Raw genomic sequence first — 18,288 nt, 5'->3', positions numbered from 1 at the left:
CCTCTTCTCTCTCATCCTCTGCTCAAGCAGTATCTCAGAGGAGCAAAAAACTTGAGACCACCCAGGAGAGATCCAACCCCTGCCTGGGACCTTAACTTTGTTTTGAAGAAACTCTTTTTGAGCCAGCTGCTACTGCAGACTTAAAATTTCTTTCTTGGAAAACCGCCTTCCTTTTAGCAATCACTTCAGCTAGAAGGATATCTGAATTGCAGGCTCTTATGGCAGTGGAACCTTTCATCATCTTTCATGCGGGCAGGGTATCTCTCAGGACCAATCCATCCTTCATGCCCAAGGTGGTTTCCAGTGTGGCTTTTAATCAGTCCATTCATTTGCCAACCTTCTTTCCCAATCCACAGAACAAAGGGGAACAGATTCTGCATTCCTTGGATGTGCACAGACAACTTAGATTCTACTTGGACAGGACAGAACCTCGAAGAAAATCAGAACTGCTGGTAGCATTTGCTGCAGGGGCAGAGGGGAAGGCTATTTCAAAACAAACCATTTCTAAGTTGATAAGCCATTGCATTCATTTCTGCAATAAGCACCATGGAAAACCTATCCCCCAGGGGATCAGAGCTCACTCCACCAGGGCTGCATCTACTTCTGCAGCCTTTCTCAGAGGTGTTCTTACCCAGGGACATCCTAGAAGCTGCTACCTGGAGCTCTGTACATACTTTCACCAAGCATTATCATTTACCAATTTTCTCTAAATCCAAAGCTGGCTTTGCCACTGCTGTCTTGCAGGACCTTATAGCTGGCCCTAATGCTGTGTAAACTCCTCCTCCCAAACATAGCTTTGGGAATCTACCTAAATGTAATGATTGCAACAGTGAAACACGAAGAACATAGTACAGATGTCCTTCAAGGATGCATCTGCAGTCATAACATATGGGTTGTCCTGCCTCAGGCAGCCTTTCGGTTGGACGGATTCCAAAGTCTGGGTCTGGCCTCAGCTGATGTCGCATTTTCCCCGACGTCAGAGCGTCTGGGGTATAAAAGCATCAGCCAACGCCATTTTCCTCAGTCTTTCTTGCCGCGCGGTGCCCGAAGCAGAAGCTGTTCGCAAGTGCCGGTCGGTCAGATCCAGTGAATTCAGCTACCGAAGACTTCGAAAAAAGCCAAGTACCCCGTTGGGGACTCTTTCTTGCCTCAGCCGATGTCAGACAAAGTAAATAATTGTTTAACTTGTGGGAAACAAATAGCTCATAAGGATTTCCATTCCTACTGCCTTCCTTGCTTAGGCCCAGACCACGACGTATCCGCCTGTTTAGCCTGTGCTTCCTTCAACCGACGAACTCTTAGACGTCGGTCGGAGTTTGCAGAGGAATTTTTTTGGAGCCGCTTTTGCTTATAAAATACCGTCGGAGACTCCGACTTCGCATATGGTCAAAAAACGCAAGGAAAAGGACCGACACTCGCGGCCCGTGGTTTCGGCTGATACCACGGCTAGGCCTACCGCGAGTGCCTCGGTTTCGGCCGAAACAGAGTCCTCGGAGATTCCTTCTTCCGAAACCATACTTCCGACCACCGAGGCCCGAGAGGCCCCGGCTGAGTCGGCTTCAGAACTTCCTATCGAAACCAGTGTTCAGGAAATGTCCGACACCATACCTTTGGACATTTCTACTCCTGCACATGGGGCAGCTAGGCCCTCTGCTTCCATGTCCATTAAAGCCTTTTCAAGGGCTAAAGCTGCCAAACTTTCTAAAGCTTTGCCTGCCAAATCTACCTCCCAGAGGCCTTCCTCTAGTTCACAGATCCTCAGCCTTGCTGAGGACCTTATTTCCTTAATTAGGGGTTCACAACCTCACCCAGACAGGGCCTCTCTACCTCCTCCAGACAAAAGGCCCAGGACTGACCCCTCTGATCCACGCTCCTCAGATGATTCCACGGATGGATCTGAGTTGTCAGACCACCAGGAAGGGGCTTACTCGCCTTATGAGGATTCATATGCAGAGGAATCTATCCCGTCGGCCTCCCCTCCTGAAGAGTTTTCCTTTGGTGAGACTCTACACTCCATGAGAGAGCATTTTCAATGGCAAGGTCAGAATTTCTCTGATTCTAGAAAAAGGTTAAGGACCTTTTTGCATTTGCCTCAGCATAGGCCCTTAGCTATACCTCCTGTTCTGAATGTAATTGATGATGTGCACAATGATGTCAGTACAGCCCCTGATACTCTTCCTCCGGCCCCTGACAAACCTGACAGATACTACAGGGTCCCGGATTCTCATTTCCATTTGTATAAAGCCCATTCTGCAGACCCAGAAACTATTTCTCAGGGCCCTAAAGGGGTTGCCGCTACTGCCAAAATCCTCTACCCTCTGAAAGAGAGTCTAGAGCTTTAGAGAGATGGGGAAAGAAGGTGTATACCTCTGCAACTCTTTCTGTCAGGGCATTAAACTGTCAGTTTCATATGATACAGTACCAAGAGTATTTGTTAGATGAACTGAATAAGAAACTTTCTTCCCCTGAACCCCTAGACCGTAAATCCCTTCAGGATTTGGTACACAACTCACAACAGGTTAGTAATCATTTCTTAAAATGTGGCTATGATGCACTGGAGGCTTCATTTAGATCAGCTATGACTGGGGCAGTTATTCATAGGCATGCCTGGCTGAAGGAGCAATCTTTGCCAGACCATGTCAAAGCTAAACTCCTGGATGCTCCAATGAAGAAACAAAATTTATTTGGCTCCTCTGCTCAGGAGATCTTAAAAAAGGTTGAAGAAAAGGCAAAATCTGTGCAAACAGTTAAAGATTTCCTGCAAGTTCAACCACCGAGATTCAGCAGAAACTGGCCTACTAAGAATTGGTCCTTTCCAGACTCGGACAGAGCCCAGAGAGGCAGGAACAGGCGCCCTAGAGGCAGAGGGCAATCGAAGGGCTCCTACAGAGGCCGTCAGTGGCAGCCTGCCAACCAGAGGAGTAGTGCAACAGCAACAACAACCACTACACCAGGACAGGCTCAATGACAACTCTGATTCCGCCTACCAGGGATCAACTGGAAGCACCCTTGGGCGGAAAGCTGGCTTTATTCTCAAAAAACTGGCATTATATTACAAAGGATACATGGACACTGCAAATAATAGACAAAGGATACAGGTTCCACTTCCACACTTTGCCAAAAAGAAGCGGAATGCCAAACCTTCCACCAAATCAGAGGGCAGAGGCTTTAAGACAAATCAGCAATTTACTTCAGATGAAAGCTATAGAAAAGGTACCATGTTCAGAACAAGGCCAAGGATTTTACTCCAGACTATTCCTTGTACCAAGAAAAGAAAATCAATGGAGGCCTATTCTCGACCTGTCCGCACTGAACACTTATCTCATTGTGCCAAAATTCAAAATGCTGACCCTACAGCAACTTCTTCCCATGTTGGGCAAGGAGTCTTGGCTGGTGACTCTAGATCTCAAGGAGGCATACCTGCACGTCCCTATTCGACCAAGTTGCAGAAGACACCTCAGATTTCTTGCAGGATCAGAGCATTATCAATTCTCAGCATTGCCCTTTGGCTTATCTACTGCGCCCAGAGTATTCACGAAATGCCTGGCATCAGTAATTGCACATTGCAGACTACAGGGAATTCAAATTTACCCATACCTGGATGACTGCCTAATACAAGCGGACAACAAGAAAAATTTGATAGAGGACTTGGCTTATGCCATACACCTGCTACAGACCTTGGGATACACAGTCAACATCCAAAAGTCAAGACTAGTACCATCCCAAAGGATAACCTTTTTGGGTGCAGATCTGGACACAACCACCCAAATGGCCTTTCTCACAGAAGAAAAACAAAGACAACTTCCAGACTACTTCATGATTCTGACGAGACAAACTCAGCTTACTGCAAGGAAAATCCTGCAGGCCCTGGGTTACATGGCATCCTGCATAATTCTAATACCACATGCCAGGCTGCATATGAGGAAATTACAATGGTACCTAAGGAGTGCATGGTCTCAACACAGTCACAGTTTAGAAACCATGATACCAATTATTCCATGCCTTCAAAAGGAATTCCTGTGGTGGGCTCAGGCCTGCCAGTCCAACAGAGGGTTGCCTTTCAACAAACCAAAAACAAGGCAGACCATCACCACGGACGCCTCAGACCGAGGATGGGGAGCACACATGGAGGGCAAATGTATCCAAGGCCTATGGCCTCAAGGACAGCTAAGCATGCACATAAACCAAAAGGAAATGCTGGCAGTGAGGCATGCAATCGAGGCATTCAAACCCTTCCTCCAACAAGGACACCTGTTAATAAGGACAGACAACACCACGGTCATGTGGTACATAAACAAGCAGGGAGACATGCATTCTTACCCTCTATGCTGGATGGCTATGAATCTGTGGCAACTATGCCTAAATCTCAATATCCAACTACAGTCCCAATTCGTGCCAGGGAAAGAAAATACACTGGCGGACAGCTTAAGCAGAACTACCATGGATGCACACGAATGGATGCTGCACCCAGACATCTTCCAACTCATAGCAAAGACATGGGGAATGCCCGAGATAGATCTGTTCGCCTCTCCACTCAACCATCAACTGAAGACATTCTGCTCAAGGACATACCACCCACAAGCTTGGAGGGTGGACTCTCTCTCTTTCAGCTGGAAAGCCCTAACAGTATATGCCTTCCCACCTCTCCCATTGATGTACAAGGTTCTACTGAAGATCAGGGAGGAACAGCCAAAAGTGATACTAATAGCTCCGGACTGGCCAAGACAACACTGGTATCCATTATTGAGAAGCATGTCTCAGGCAAAATCATGGCCTCTCCCCTATGGCCTCTTCTTCTGACGCAGAACAATTTCAAGACCCTGCATCCCAACTTGAAAACATTGCAGCTAACTGCCTGGAAAATTCCTTAAATCCCAATCAAACTGTTTTATCTCAGAGGGTGAAGGACATTATCCTGGAGGCTCGCAGGCCTTCCACAAGGAAGACATACTCAGCTAAATGGAAGAGATTTCTCATTTGGAGCACATCAAAAGGCTCAGATGGCAAACCTAACATGTATCCTAGAATACTTAGCAGAATTGTTCCACAATGGCCTGTCCTATTCTTCCATTAAGATTCATGCTTCAGCAATTTCAGCAGAATACAATGTGGATCCATCTATCTTCTCGCACCCTCTCTTCAGACAATTTCTGAGAGGGATCAAAAATATTAAACCTCCAAGAAGACCCCCTCTACCTGCCTGGGATCTTAACTTTGTGCTGGAGAAACTGACACTTTCTCCTTTTGAACCAGCAGCATCAGCGGATCTACAGTTTCTATCTTGGAAAACTGCATTCCTTCTGGCAATCACTTCAGCAAGAAGAGTATCTGAGTTACAAGCATTAATGGCAGTGCAGCATTTTCTTATTTTCCACCAGGACAGGGTGTCACTAAGAACCAATCCTACTTTTATGCCAAAGGTGGTATCTGGGGTATCCTTGAACCAAGCTATTCACTTGCCTACGTTCTTCCCTAATCCACAGAATAGAGGGGAAAAACTTTTGCACACCCTGGATATACACAGACAACTACGCTACTACTTGGACAGAACAAAAACTAGCAGAAAAACTGACCAACTTTTTGTAGCATATGCAACTGGGGTGCAAGGAAGAGCAATTTCCAAACGGACAATTTCAAAATGGATAAGAAATTGCATTCGATTTTGCTACTCCTTTCATGGAAAGACAGTTCCTGAAAACATCAGGCCTCACTCCACAAGGGCCACGGCCACCACTACAGCCTTCCTACGAGGGGTGGCTACCAAGGACATTTTAGAAGCTGCTACTTGGAGCTCCGTGCATACATTTGCCAAGCATTACAATCTACCTTTATACTTTAGATCCAGAGCAGGGTTTGCAACTGCAGTCCTGCAGGGGATCTTAACTACACCATCCTTTTCTTAGTACCTCCTCCCCCAGATTGGCTATGGAATTCTACCCATATGTTATGACTGCAGATGCATCCTTGAAGGACATGGTACAGTTTTGTACCTACCATAAATGTAGATGTCCGATAGGTATGCATCTGCAGTCAGGATTACCCTCCCTCCTTCCCCTCTGTGGTATTCCTAGGGTACTTACCCCTCTTTTAGCTAGCTGGGGGAATCTATTATGGTGTATTTGTTTGTTTATACATGTATATAATTTGCAAATGTTTGGAACTTTTCAGCATTTATCCAAATTTAGCCTTCCTAGAGGGCACCTGGCATCTGGGGCAAGAAAAACTGAGGAAAATGGCGTCGGCTGATGCTTTTATACCCCAGATGCTCTGACGTTGGGGAAAGTGCGACATCAGCTGAGGCCAGACCCAGACTTTGGAATCCGGCCGACTGAAGGGCTGCCTGAGGCAGGACAACCCATATGTTATGACTGCAGATGCATACCTATCGGACATCTACATTTATGGTAGGTACAAAACTGTACTTTGTGTACACTTACCATAATTGTAGATGTTCGAGTGTATTCACTGTTGCAGTCCTTGTTGCCCTCCCTCCAGCCCCCTAACTTTTTCTGGCTATACCTCTACTTTCATTTGCTTTGCTTAAAAGCCTTTTTGGTGTATTTGCTTTTTTGTTGGAGGTATACCTTTGTGTTTTTGTTTATTTGCTCCCCATTAGGTGGGCACCTGACATGTGGGGCAAGAAAAACTGATGTAATGGTGTCTGCTGCATGTTTTATACCCCTGACGACCTGATGTCATGGAAGGAAGGGATCATGGAAGAAGGGACAGCAACTGATGCAGGACCCAAGACTTAATCAGGCCGACTGAGGGCAACCTGCCAGCAGATTACCCCAAATGTAATGACTGCAACAATGAATACACTCAAACATCTACATTTATGGTAAGTGTACACAACTGTACTTTCTGAGTGTCTGCATATGTACATCACCTTTAATACCCTACACCTTGTGTTGGGAGCAGACATGTGACGTACAACGTCTATAAGAACTAAAGGCTTTGGTATGCTGTTCATACGTTGGGCTATTCTTGACAGGAGATCCCTTGTATAAAGAATACTGCAGCAGTGAAGAGAAGGACATCTACTGTTGTAAGATCTTACCCAACTGTATTTTCTTGGTCTTCTCCCATGACGAGCTCTCATAGCAGAAAAATACCAGCATTCTTCCCAGGATGGGCTTACCCGTAGCAGCCAATTGCTTCAGCTCCTTGGCTGCCAGTAGAAATCAGGCTATTTGAAACGTAGACAGTTCTGCATCCTTCTGTAAAGCCTGGCCTTTACAAAGAACCCAGCAAATTAATTATTATTATTATTATGAAACCTTTTCCATTAATTGTACCAGATCTGTTGTATGAAAAATGCCCATATATTTTTGAGCACTTTTTCCATACTAAATGTTTAATGTTTTTTTGGTTTGCCTGCAGTCTTACTGTGTAAGATGCTGTTTAGTGACCTTTTGGACCTTGGGTGATTAACATTTACTGTGAAATTTTTGCCTTCATTATTAACCACTTAGACTAGTACATCCATGACCCTATGAACCATTGTACTAATGACTACAGGGGTCTTCTTAAGCAAGCCATGTATCCCAAATCTGGCAAGTTTTGGTACCCTAAGGTTATTTTAAGTGGGTATATGTAGACTAGGGCTTGAGGCCGCAGTGGTGCAGCAGTTAGCATTGCCGCTTCACAGCAAGAGGTTCTACCGTTCGATTCTCAGCTGGAGCGCCTTCTGTGTGGAGTCTGCGTGTCCTCCCTGTGGTCGAGTGACGTTAAAGACATGCAGGTAGGTGCGTGAATGGGCGTGCCTTCTTTGAAGGTTGGGTGTTGGGCTGGCAACTCGGCACCGTAAAAATCCACTGCCAATCATTAGCGGACGGGAGTTCCGCTGTGGTGACTTCTAACCGGGAAAAGCCGAAAGACTATATGTAGACTAGGGCTTGGGTGGTCAAGAATGTACTGGCTGCTTCTGTCCATTAGAAATAATAGGTGCCATGTCAGGAGCAAATTTCCTATTCGCCATCCACTGGTCCAAGTTTTGAATTTAGTTTGGGAAGAACTTTGCTTCATGTAGATGGGAAGCCTGTCCAGAGAAGGGCTAGTTTCTAAGACATATAACTCTCCCTCCAGCATGATCGATTTATAATGCAAGAAAGGTTCACATCCCTTGAGTGGGTAATTCTGAAGCTTTTTGTTTTGTGAATATGCAGAAGGTCCTTCAGTGTGAGATCCATGGATGACATGTATGCTAGTCATAGATTTGCCCCTCAGCAATCTGTAGAAGACAGGCTACAGGAATTGGGCAATTAGTTGATTTGTATAGGATATGTTTATATGCTGTTTTCTTTTTGTGAGGAATCTGTGTAAACATTCCAGTTGTTGCATGTGCCTGGTTGAGTACAATGCCCCTTTCATTTGAGTACTTGATTGGTCTGTTGCGTGCTGAATACAGTAGAGCAATGATTTCCTTGGACCAAGATGCCATGTCCTTGCTTTTAAGTTTAGCAACATAGAATGATTTCCTTAGTATCTTAGGTGTATGATGCATCCCCAAATTTGACTGCTGGGCCTACTCTTAAGCGTCTGTTTATCAGTGAGCTGGTTTTCCGGAGTAGCTGACTTCCCAAAGTATACTATTATGCATTTCCTGGCATGGAGTTTTAGACCATAGCTCTGGCACTAGTTTTGTCTGTGTCTGTCCTCCTTGGAAGATATTAGTGCCTTGAGAGTGATTCTGTGACTGCACTTAGTTTGCAGTCTTTGTAGACTTGGTCAGCCAGAGGCCCTTGATATTGGACTAGACGTCAGAGAGGAAGATATTGAAAAGGGGCTGATCCATCACAGAATCCTGAGGAGCTCAGCTAGTGACTGCCTTCTTTGTGCAGGTGAACTCCACATTCTAACTTCTTGGATCCTATCTCAGAGCTGTCTGGCTGTCCAGTGAGTGACATATCAGTTGATACCTAATTCAGGGAATTTGTCTAAAATGCGCAGGTGGGATATTGTATCACATGCCTTGGCCAGGTCAAGGAAGGGCACTATGCACCATTTTGCCCTCGTCCATTGCTTTGGTTACCTTCTAGAAGAAGTCCACCAGGTTGAGGAGGCATGATCTGCCCTTGAAGAAACCAGACAGGGTTCTAGTGTCTGAAGGTTTTCTATGTTATTGTTAATCTGTTACATGATGATTCTTTCCATGGCTTTACATATGTTACTAGTCAGACTTTCTGGTCTGTAGATGGCTCACCCTTGTGCAGAGGGACAACTGTTGCATTTCTCCATTCGCGTGACACAGTCTCTCTGAAGGCTTTGGTTAAATGGTGACTCTAGTGGTCCTGATAGGTCATGTTTCATGCTGTTTAGGAGGCATACTGGGATATCATTGAGGCCCATTGATGTGATGTTCTTGATCTTGGAGAGTGCATTGAGGACTTGCTCCCTAGGGGACAGTTGGGGGAGGTTACGTTCTGTGGTATTTCTTGAAGGGTGGCTGGGAGGGAGAGGGGTAAAACTGGAGCTGAATTTGTAATCCAGTAGATTTGTTAAATCTTCAGGCTCAGTGTAGGTGCCACCATTTACAATTTCTGCATATTGTTGTGTACTGCCTTTCATGTTGCGGATGTAGGTAAAGAAAGCCTTATGGTAGTCCCTTGCCTTTTGGGGGGCTATTTTTACCTCAAATTTGGCTTTCGTAGACATGATTTGCCCACTGAGCTGTTCGTTTAGGTTAAGGTGAGAGTTTTTATCCTGCTGGGCATTGTCACTCAGTGATAAGAACTTTTCAGAATTTCAGACCCCCCCTCCACCAGCCCTGAGAATACTGTTGCTGATGTAGAATTATTTACAGGAACCCGGTGCAGTCTTGTTAATAGGTGCATAGAAATAGCTGTACCTACCAGGAAAAAGTACATAAAGCAAGTAACCCTGATAGAATACCCCCTACAATAGGTTGTATCACAAAAGGAAGTCAGTTATGGCAAAAATTAAGAATAGTTCCTAAATATTCCAGGATTAACTAAGGTCCTGTATTTTATTTTTTGTTTCAAAGCAGACAGCTTTATGGTCTGCCCTTACAAGAGAGGATATTACACTGTTGCGGAGGGGTGCAGAATTCTCCCATGTTTGTGAGGGCCATATCCAGTATGTTTGTGCCCCTAATAGACATATGGACTATCTAGTCCAGGGTGTTTGTGTTGACAGAAGTCCAGGAAACTCTGGGCCTGCAAGTTTGGGGTCGTGTAAGATTCCTAGTTTATAGTGGGGTAGTTTAAAATTGCCCATGAATATGGTATTGAGTTGAATGGAGTGTCTCTCTAACAAGTTTAATTGGGTGTTATGGGTATCCTGGGTCATAGAGGGGGGACCTACAGCTTGCAAGGATATGATTTGGGACTTTGCTTATGGTAATTTAGACATGGAGAAGCTGGTAATATCCATTTGACCAGCCTTTAGGTATGTTTGTTTTTAGTGTGAGGACTAAAAGTTTAAGTTTTTTACATGTGCAGCAGCTAGTCTAGTTGTTAGGAATGCATTGCAGCCCAGCAGCGCTGGGGTGCTCTCCTGTGGCTCTAAACCATGTCTTGGTGACTGCACAAATGTCTGCATTCTTCTAGGTGAGCAGAGCTTGGAGGTAGTAGCGTTTCCTGTTCCTGGCATCGAGCAGCAACACCTTTTGATTTTCTTGGGTTGGTTTTGCTATGTCAGAAGGTTTGCATAAAAAGCACATTAGGGGGAAGACTGTGATTTAACCAATATTGAGAAGCCTGGAGGGGACAGGTGCAGACGTTCCCTGTCAAAGAAACGTGGTCTATTGACCATATTCGACCCTGCTGACAAATGTACTTATTGGAGTACCACCAGAAACGGTACCAGTTATTAAAGTCTGTCATCTTCTGTTCATATTGTAGCATCATCCTTGGAAAAGGTAGAATGCTGCTTAGCGCTAGGATCATACAAGCCTGGGCCACTAAGTCCAAGAACTCCTTGTCTCTCTATAAAGTGCAGGGAGTTAAATCTCAGATTGTTTACATCCACATGGACTATTTTGCATCCACATGGACTATAACTGAGTTATACTGCTTCTTATGGTCAAATGACCTGAGGCGTGAGTAATCTGGCAAATCGTGGCCCCTAATAAACAACTGAGCACAGCTTTCTCCTTACTCAGCCTGAGTGGGATGCTTTTTGGTTATACTACATAATTTTCTTAACTCCACCACCCACGCATTTGCATATGTTCTGTCTGATGACTGCCCTACCTGAACCATGTCCCATTTCTTCTCCGGACAGGGAGAGAGCTGTACAGGTCATTTCTTTTCCTGACTTGGATGAGACAAGAGATCTGTTCAGCCAATTTCACCTGTAGAGGTTAGCATCAGCTATAAGAAAGCGGACATTTTGGCAATCGTGAGGGCTGAAGGCTCCTGTATTTGCTGCTGTTTTGTTCTATGTAGGTTCCACCCATGTTTCTGCATGTGTTCATGCCTTCTGGCTTATGTGCAGAATGTGGTCATATTAATGCAGTAGCTAATGCTTGTATTCCTTTACGTTCCTATAGGAGACAGAAGTGCAGCAGGTCAGACTGCCTCCTATTTCAGGATGGGCAAGGTGGAGTGGGCCACTCACTTCTATACCCACTGCAGATCTTTCAACACCTGAGCAGCAAAATCAAACTCAAGTCATCTGGGATGTGTTTAGGGCTTTATTCCTGTGCTACACATTTTGTTAGGTCTACATTGTAAGCAGGATAATCTAATTGTGCACTACCTTTGTGCAGTTTATTGGTTCTTCATGTAATATGAAAACCTTTATCCCCCTCTAGTTGAGGGCCATGCTTAACACAGCTGGTTCTGAGCAATCTTTCCTATTCTTTTTATGAATAATTTTTTATTGTATTTTTATTTTATATTTGTTTACCAGTGTAGTACACTGATCAGTATTGATAGTTGCAGGCTCAGCCTAGATCAGGTAATGATGGATTCATGAAAATCCTTTTTAATTAAAAGGAATTAGTGCAGAGGAAATTCTTCATTCATTGTTAAAAAGTATTTTTCCTCCCTATAGAGAGAGAGAAGGACCACAATACATCCCGTCCTAGCAGCCCACGTCCACAGAAGGCCTCTCCCAATGGTTCAAGCATCAGCGGAGGAAACAGCAGGAATAGCAGCCTGTCAAGCACTGATGGTAGCTGCAAAGCAGTTGGAGAGATGGTATTTGTGTATGAAAATGCAAAAGATGGAGCACGGAATGTTAGACCAGCAGAACGAGTAACACTTATCGTGGATAATACAAGATTTGTTGTTGATCCATCTATTTTCACTGCACAGCCAAACACAATGTTAGGAAGGTATGTGTTTTACTTTTATGCTGGAGATCAAGTATTACATTTGGTAATAGAAAAGGACATTGGCCTGAAGGTATTGCACTCTGTTAACATCATCTTAAGTTTGAAAGTTAAACATAACTAAGGGATTTGTAGATAGTGTTGTCTTATCCAGCTGGTCTCCACCTGTGGGCTGTTGGATCTGACTCTGGTTCGAAACTGACCATACTCCAAATATTGAGACCCAGAGCTCCATCTCTTTTACCCATAAACCCCTACTGCAGCACCCTCTCCTCAGATAGTGCTTGCCACCATTGTGCTATGATTGTGAACAAGAGCTCCACAAATGTGTACTCCTTTTCAGGAAGAGTTTTTGTGATCGGTATATATAGGTACTTGTAGAGGACAATGTTTAGACACATACACATAGACACACACAAACACGTGCGTGTGTGTATACATATATATATATATATATATATATATATATATATATATATATATAAAATGGGTTTAAGAAGATTGAAAGTTCGAAAGACTGAAAATTAAAATGTCTAAAGCTCAAAATATTTTTAATTCAGGGGCAAGCCCCCCACACCCCCTGCTAATTATATATACCAACTCCAAGATCGTACAACACCTGGGGAAAGGGCAAATTCCATTTTCAATATTTTGAGTTTTACATGTTTTAATTTTTCAGTCTTTTGAGCTTTCGATCTTCTTAAGGGGATTGAGAGGGGTGTGGGTGTGTGTCTGTGTATGTGTACAGATCCCTATCAGATGATAAAAACTTCATTTGACTGAAACTGAATCCCATTAGACTGAAATTTCAAAATACTGAAAAATCACTTAACTGAACCCAATAATACTGAAGTCTTACAATGCTAAATTTCAACATACTGAATTGTAAAGTGGACGATATAAAACCAGAATAGGTGGGGAGCTGTGCCCCCCACATCCCCCAGCTATCTATACTAACTCCAGGATCACACTACAGTTGGGAGCGTAGCCCCACCCCACCCCCACCCACCTATTCTGGTTTTATATCTTCCACGTTTGCAGTTCATTATGTTGAAATTTAGCATTGTAAGATTTCAGTGTTATGGGTTTCAGTCAAGTGATTTTTCAGTATTTTAAAATTTCAGTTTTATGGTCTCAGTCAAATGACTTTCAGTCATATGCAGTCCCTGTCATCTGATAGGGATCCATACACACACTCACATACATACACACTTGTATGGTTCTACTTCACATGACTGACAACTCAAAATACTGAATTGCATTTGATTTAGACTACAATACCCAGTTTTCAAAATACTGAAAACTCGTTTGACTGAATCTCATACTGAAAGCTTACAAAACTGAATTTCAAAATACTAAATTTTAAACCATAGACGTGATGTGAGTTTTCCTTCACCTGTGTCTTGTTTGTGACAAACAAAAGTACTGTATCTCAAATTCCTGACTGTCAAAATACTGATAGTACCATAGAAAGTAGTGTTGTAGTGTTTTGAAATATGGATATATCTCTTCAGATACTTCCCATAAAAATGTAAAGTAATATGGTGGACATTTCATGTGCTCCAGGCAGTAGTGGCAGTGTGTACAGTACTGCTGTAAGGTAAGTAAAGTATATATGCCCATTTCCCCACTGTAGTGTGATATATATATATATATATATATATATATATATATATATATATATATATATATACACATACACATGTACGTATATGTGTATGTATGTGTGTGTGTGTGTATATATATATATATATATATATATATATATATATATATATACACACATACATACATACATGTGTGTGTGTGTGTATATGTATGTTTATATATATATATATATATATATATATATATATATATATATATATGTATATATATATATATATATATATATATACACATACATACACGTATACATATATATTTTATATATATATATATATATATATGTGTGTGTGTGTGCATGTGTGTATATGTATATATATATATGCATATATATATATATATATATATGTATATATATATATATATATATATCTATATATATATATATATATATATATATATATATATATATATATATACACACACACACACACACACACACACACACACACACACACACACACACATAATATATATTTGGGGGACTGTTTGGGGATGTTCTTCGTGTTTCACTGTTGCAGTCATTACATTTAGGTAATCTGCTGGCAGGTTGCCCTCAGTTGACCTGATTAAAAAAGTCTTGGGACCTGCGTCGGTTGCTGTCCCTTCTTTCATGACATCAGGTCGTCAGGGGTATAAAACATGCAGCCGATGCCATTACATCAGTCTTTCTTGCCGTGCGGTGCCCGAAGCAGAAGCAGTTCGCAAGTGCCGGTCGGCCGACTCCTGAAATTTTCGTTTTCGAGTTTCAGAACTGAAGTCTTCAACTATTAAAAGCTAAGTACCCCGTTGGGGAAACTTTCTCTTGCTCCTTACCGATGTCAATAAAAGTTAATAATTGCTTTACTTGTAGGAAGCAAATACCTCCTAAGGATTTTCATTTGTACTGTATTCCTTGCCTAGGCCCTGACCTTGCTGTCTATTTTATGCTAAATTTAATCAAAACACTACTAAACGTTGGTATACGTTTGCCTCTGAATATTTTGGCTCACGCTTTAATTATCCAGAAATGTTGTCAGTTAGCAATCCGACTACCGGAATACCTAAAAATGCAAAGAAAAAGACAGACAGGCCGTCGAGGTCCAAAACTGACGACGATGCTTCTCCTAAGCCAGTTGCCAGTTCGCCGGTACCCAGTGAGGCGCTTTCGCAGCCCCTGATACCCGCTACTTCTGATTTGTAGGCCTCTACTGAGATCCATTCGGAGTTCAGTATGCCGCGAGATGCTTCAATTATGGAAACGCGGATGTCTCTACCTTAGATGGGTCCGGAGCCACTGTGCAGGCACCGGCTTTTGAGGGTATTTTCAGGCCTACAGATTTATATATTAGACCAATGCCATCTTCAAAACTAAGGCCAAAATCTAAATCTATGTTTAAAAAACTGATGCCTGGGCCACATGTGCAGACCCCTATGCCTAAAAAAGAAATGATCAAAATGGCTGAAGATTTAATTACTCTGATCAGGGGTAGCCAAAATCCCCCCTTCTAAGAGGCCTAGGCAAGACATTGATTATGAATCTTCTGAACAGGATTCTATTTCTTCTGACTCTTCTAATGAATAGGATTTGTCTTTACCTACTTATGAGGACTCTGATGTAGAAGATTCCATTCCTTCTGCCTCTCTCCCTGAGGATTTTTCTTTTGGGGAAACTTTACATACCTTAAGGGGACATTTCCACTGGGAAAGTCAGAATTTCTCTGAATCTAAAAAGAGACTCAGGGATTTTCTTCTTCTTCCTCAGCATAGGCCTTTGGCTATACCTCCTGTTCTAGACATTGTTGTTGATGTTTTTTTCAGAATCTAGTATGGCTCCTGATTCTCTGCCTCCGGCTCCTTGTAAGCCAGACAGATACTACAAGGTTCCTGACTCCCACATATTCCTTTTCAAAAATCCTATTGCAGATCCTGAAACCATTTCTCAGGGTCCCAAGGGCATGAAGGCCTCTACTGCTAAAAATCCTATCCCTTCTGATAGAGATTCCAGGGCGCTGGATAGATGGGTTAAGAAGGTTTACACTTCTGCAACCTTGGCAATCGGGGATTTAAACTGTCAATTTCATATGCCTAAATATCAGCAGCGTATCATGGGACTGCTTAAACAGAAAGGGATGCTAATTTCTGACTGTGTGGAAAATAAAGATTTACAGGATTTATTGCATTCAGCTGAACAAGTTGGAAAACATACTTTGCAATGTGGTTTTGATTCTTTGGAGGACTCTTGCAGGGCTGCTGTAACTGGGTGTGTGCTATGAAGGCATGCTTGGCTCAAAGAGCAAACTCTGCCTGATCATGTTAAAGCAAAATTGTTGGATGCTCCTTTGCAACAGGACCGTCTCTTTGGTAGTAAGGCTGAAGAAGTTTAAAAAAAGATGGGAAGATAAAGCTAAATCTATGCAAACTGTGAACGATTTCTTACAAGTGCAACCTCCAAGATTTAGTAGGCACTGGCCTACTAAGAACTGGTCCTTTCCAGTCCCTTTGAGAGCAACTCAAGTCAAACCCAGACATTCCAAAGGTTTCAGTCACAAGGGATTTTTAGAACAAAAGAATGGGGTGCCTCCTCCTCCAAATATGGAAACAACAAGGCACCTTCTGACTTCCCTTTACACTTAACCAAGCACTTACCTTTTATCCGCCCCTTTGGGGGGAAAACTGGCACTTCATGCAAGAAACTGACAACTTATAACCCAGGACAAATGGGTTTTAAATATAGTATCCCAGAGATATAGATTTCATCTCCACATGTTGCCAATCCCAAACGAATGGTCAGACCTGCTCCCAAATCAGTGGGCAGAGGCCCAGAAACAAGTACTGTCCCTCATGAACATGAGGACTATTCAACCAGTACCAGAAGAGGAAAAGGGACAAGGTTTCTATTCAAGACTTTTCCTGGAACCCAGAAAAGACAAATCATGGCATCCAATTCTGGACTTATCTACTCTAAACACATTTCTGGACATTCCAAAATTCAGTATGCTGACTCTTCAACAGTTACTTCCTATGCTAGGCAAAGATGCCTGGTTGGTAACTCTAAACTTAAAAGAGGCTTACCTGCATATCCCAATCAGGGAATCTTGCAGAAGATTCCTCCGCTTGAAAGCAGGCTATTTGCATTACCAGTTCTCTGCACTGCCCTTTGGCTTATCTACTGCGCCCAGGGTCTTTACAAAGTGCCTGGCTCCAGTAATTGCATTTTGAAGACAAACAAATGTTCAAATATATCCATACTTGGACGATTGTCTAATTCAGGCAAAAAACGGGGACATTCTTCTAAAACATCTGGCGTTTGTAAAAAGGGTTCTACCTTGTCTAGGGTACACCATAAACGAAAAGAAATCACAACTGGTACCCTCTCAAAAAATTACATTCCTGGGTGCAAGCATGAATACAACTGCCCAGATGGCTTACCTTACACCAGAAAAGCAAATTCATTTGGTTACTTACTTCAAACAGGTGGCCACAAAAACCCTGCTATCTGAAAGACAAATTCTGCAAGCCTTGGAGTTCATGGCCTGCATTTTTCTAATTCCATATGCAAGACTGCATATAAGGAAACTTCAGTGGTACATAGTTTATGGAGTCAGCATTGTCACAGCTTGGAAACGATGATTTCTATCATACCTTGCCTGCAACTAGAGTTCCTGTGGTGGGTAGAGGCTTGCCACCAAAACAATTGACTGCCATTCACTCTACCCCCTGCCGCCCAGACCCTAACTACAGACACATCAGACTATGCTTGGGGGGCTCCTCTGGCAGGGAAGTGCATTCAGGGCAAATGGAGCCCAAATCAAATGCACCTTCATATCAATCAAAAACAGATGCTAGCTGTACAGAATGCACTGACAGCCTTCAAGGATTACCTTCATCCAGGACAATTAATGATAAAGACAGACAACACCACAGTTATGTGGTACATAAACAAGCAGGGGGGGTACACACTCCTACCCCCTTTGCAGACCAGCCAGGCAAAAAGATCTATGTCTGGACTCCCCCATTTTCGTGTCAACATGTTGAAAATCCGTGGTTCCAGTTTCCATTCACGTGGGTCCATAAGATTTCTGATTAGTTTGCCTGCCAGAGTATTCAGCTTTCCTGGCAGGAATTGAGCTTGTAGCTGTATTTGATAGGTCAAGGCCGTGTTCCACAATCAGAAATCTTATGGACCCACACGAATGGAAACTGGAACCACGGATTTTCAACATGTTGACACGAAAATGGGGGAGTCCAGACATAGATCTTTTTGCCTCACCCCAGAACTATCAGTTGGGCAAATTCTGCACAAGAACTCATTACAAAAGAGTCTGGAAAGTGGATGCTCT

At 43.0% G+C, this 18,288-nt stretch overlaps 1 protein-coding gene across 5 annotated transcripts in view; it reads left to right on the top strand.

Moving 5' to 3' along the window:
- BTBD10 (BTB domain containing 10) overlaps nt 1–18,288 on the top strand; it is a 1,432,231-nt gene that overhangs the window by 819,932 nt on the left and 594,011 nt on the right. For all 5 annotated transcript variants that reach the window (XM_044059092.1, XM_044059096.1, XM_044059093.1 and 2 more), the window contains one exon: nt 12,022–12,304. In XM_044059092.1, the coding sequence (XP_043915027.1) occupies nt 12,022–12,304 (283 nt within the window). The remainder of the gene's footprint in view (nt 1–12,021; nt 12,305–18,288) is intronic.

The sequence above is a fragment of the Protopterus annectens genome, chromosome 17.part0 (genome assembly GCF_019279795.1).
Source record: "Protopterus annectens isolate FY-2018-M chromosome 17.part0, PAN1.0, whole genome shotgun sequence".
NCBI classification, from domain to species: domain Eukaryota; kingdom Metazoa; phylum Chordata; order Ceratodontiformes; family Protopteridae; genus Protopterus; species Protopterus annectens.
The sequence above is the reverse complement of the archived record's forward strand: the minus strand, read 5'-3'. Positions and strand labels throughout refer to the sequence as shown.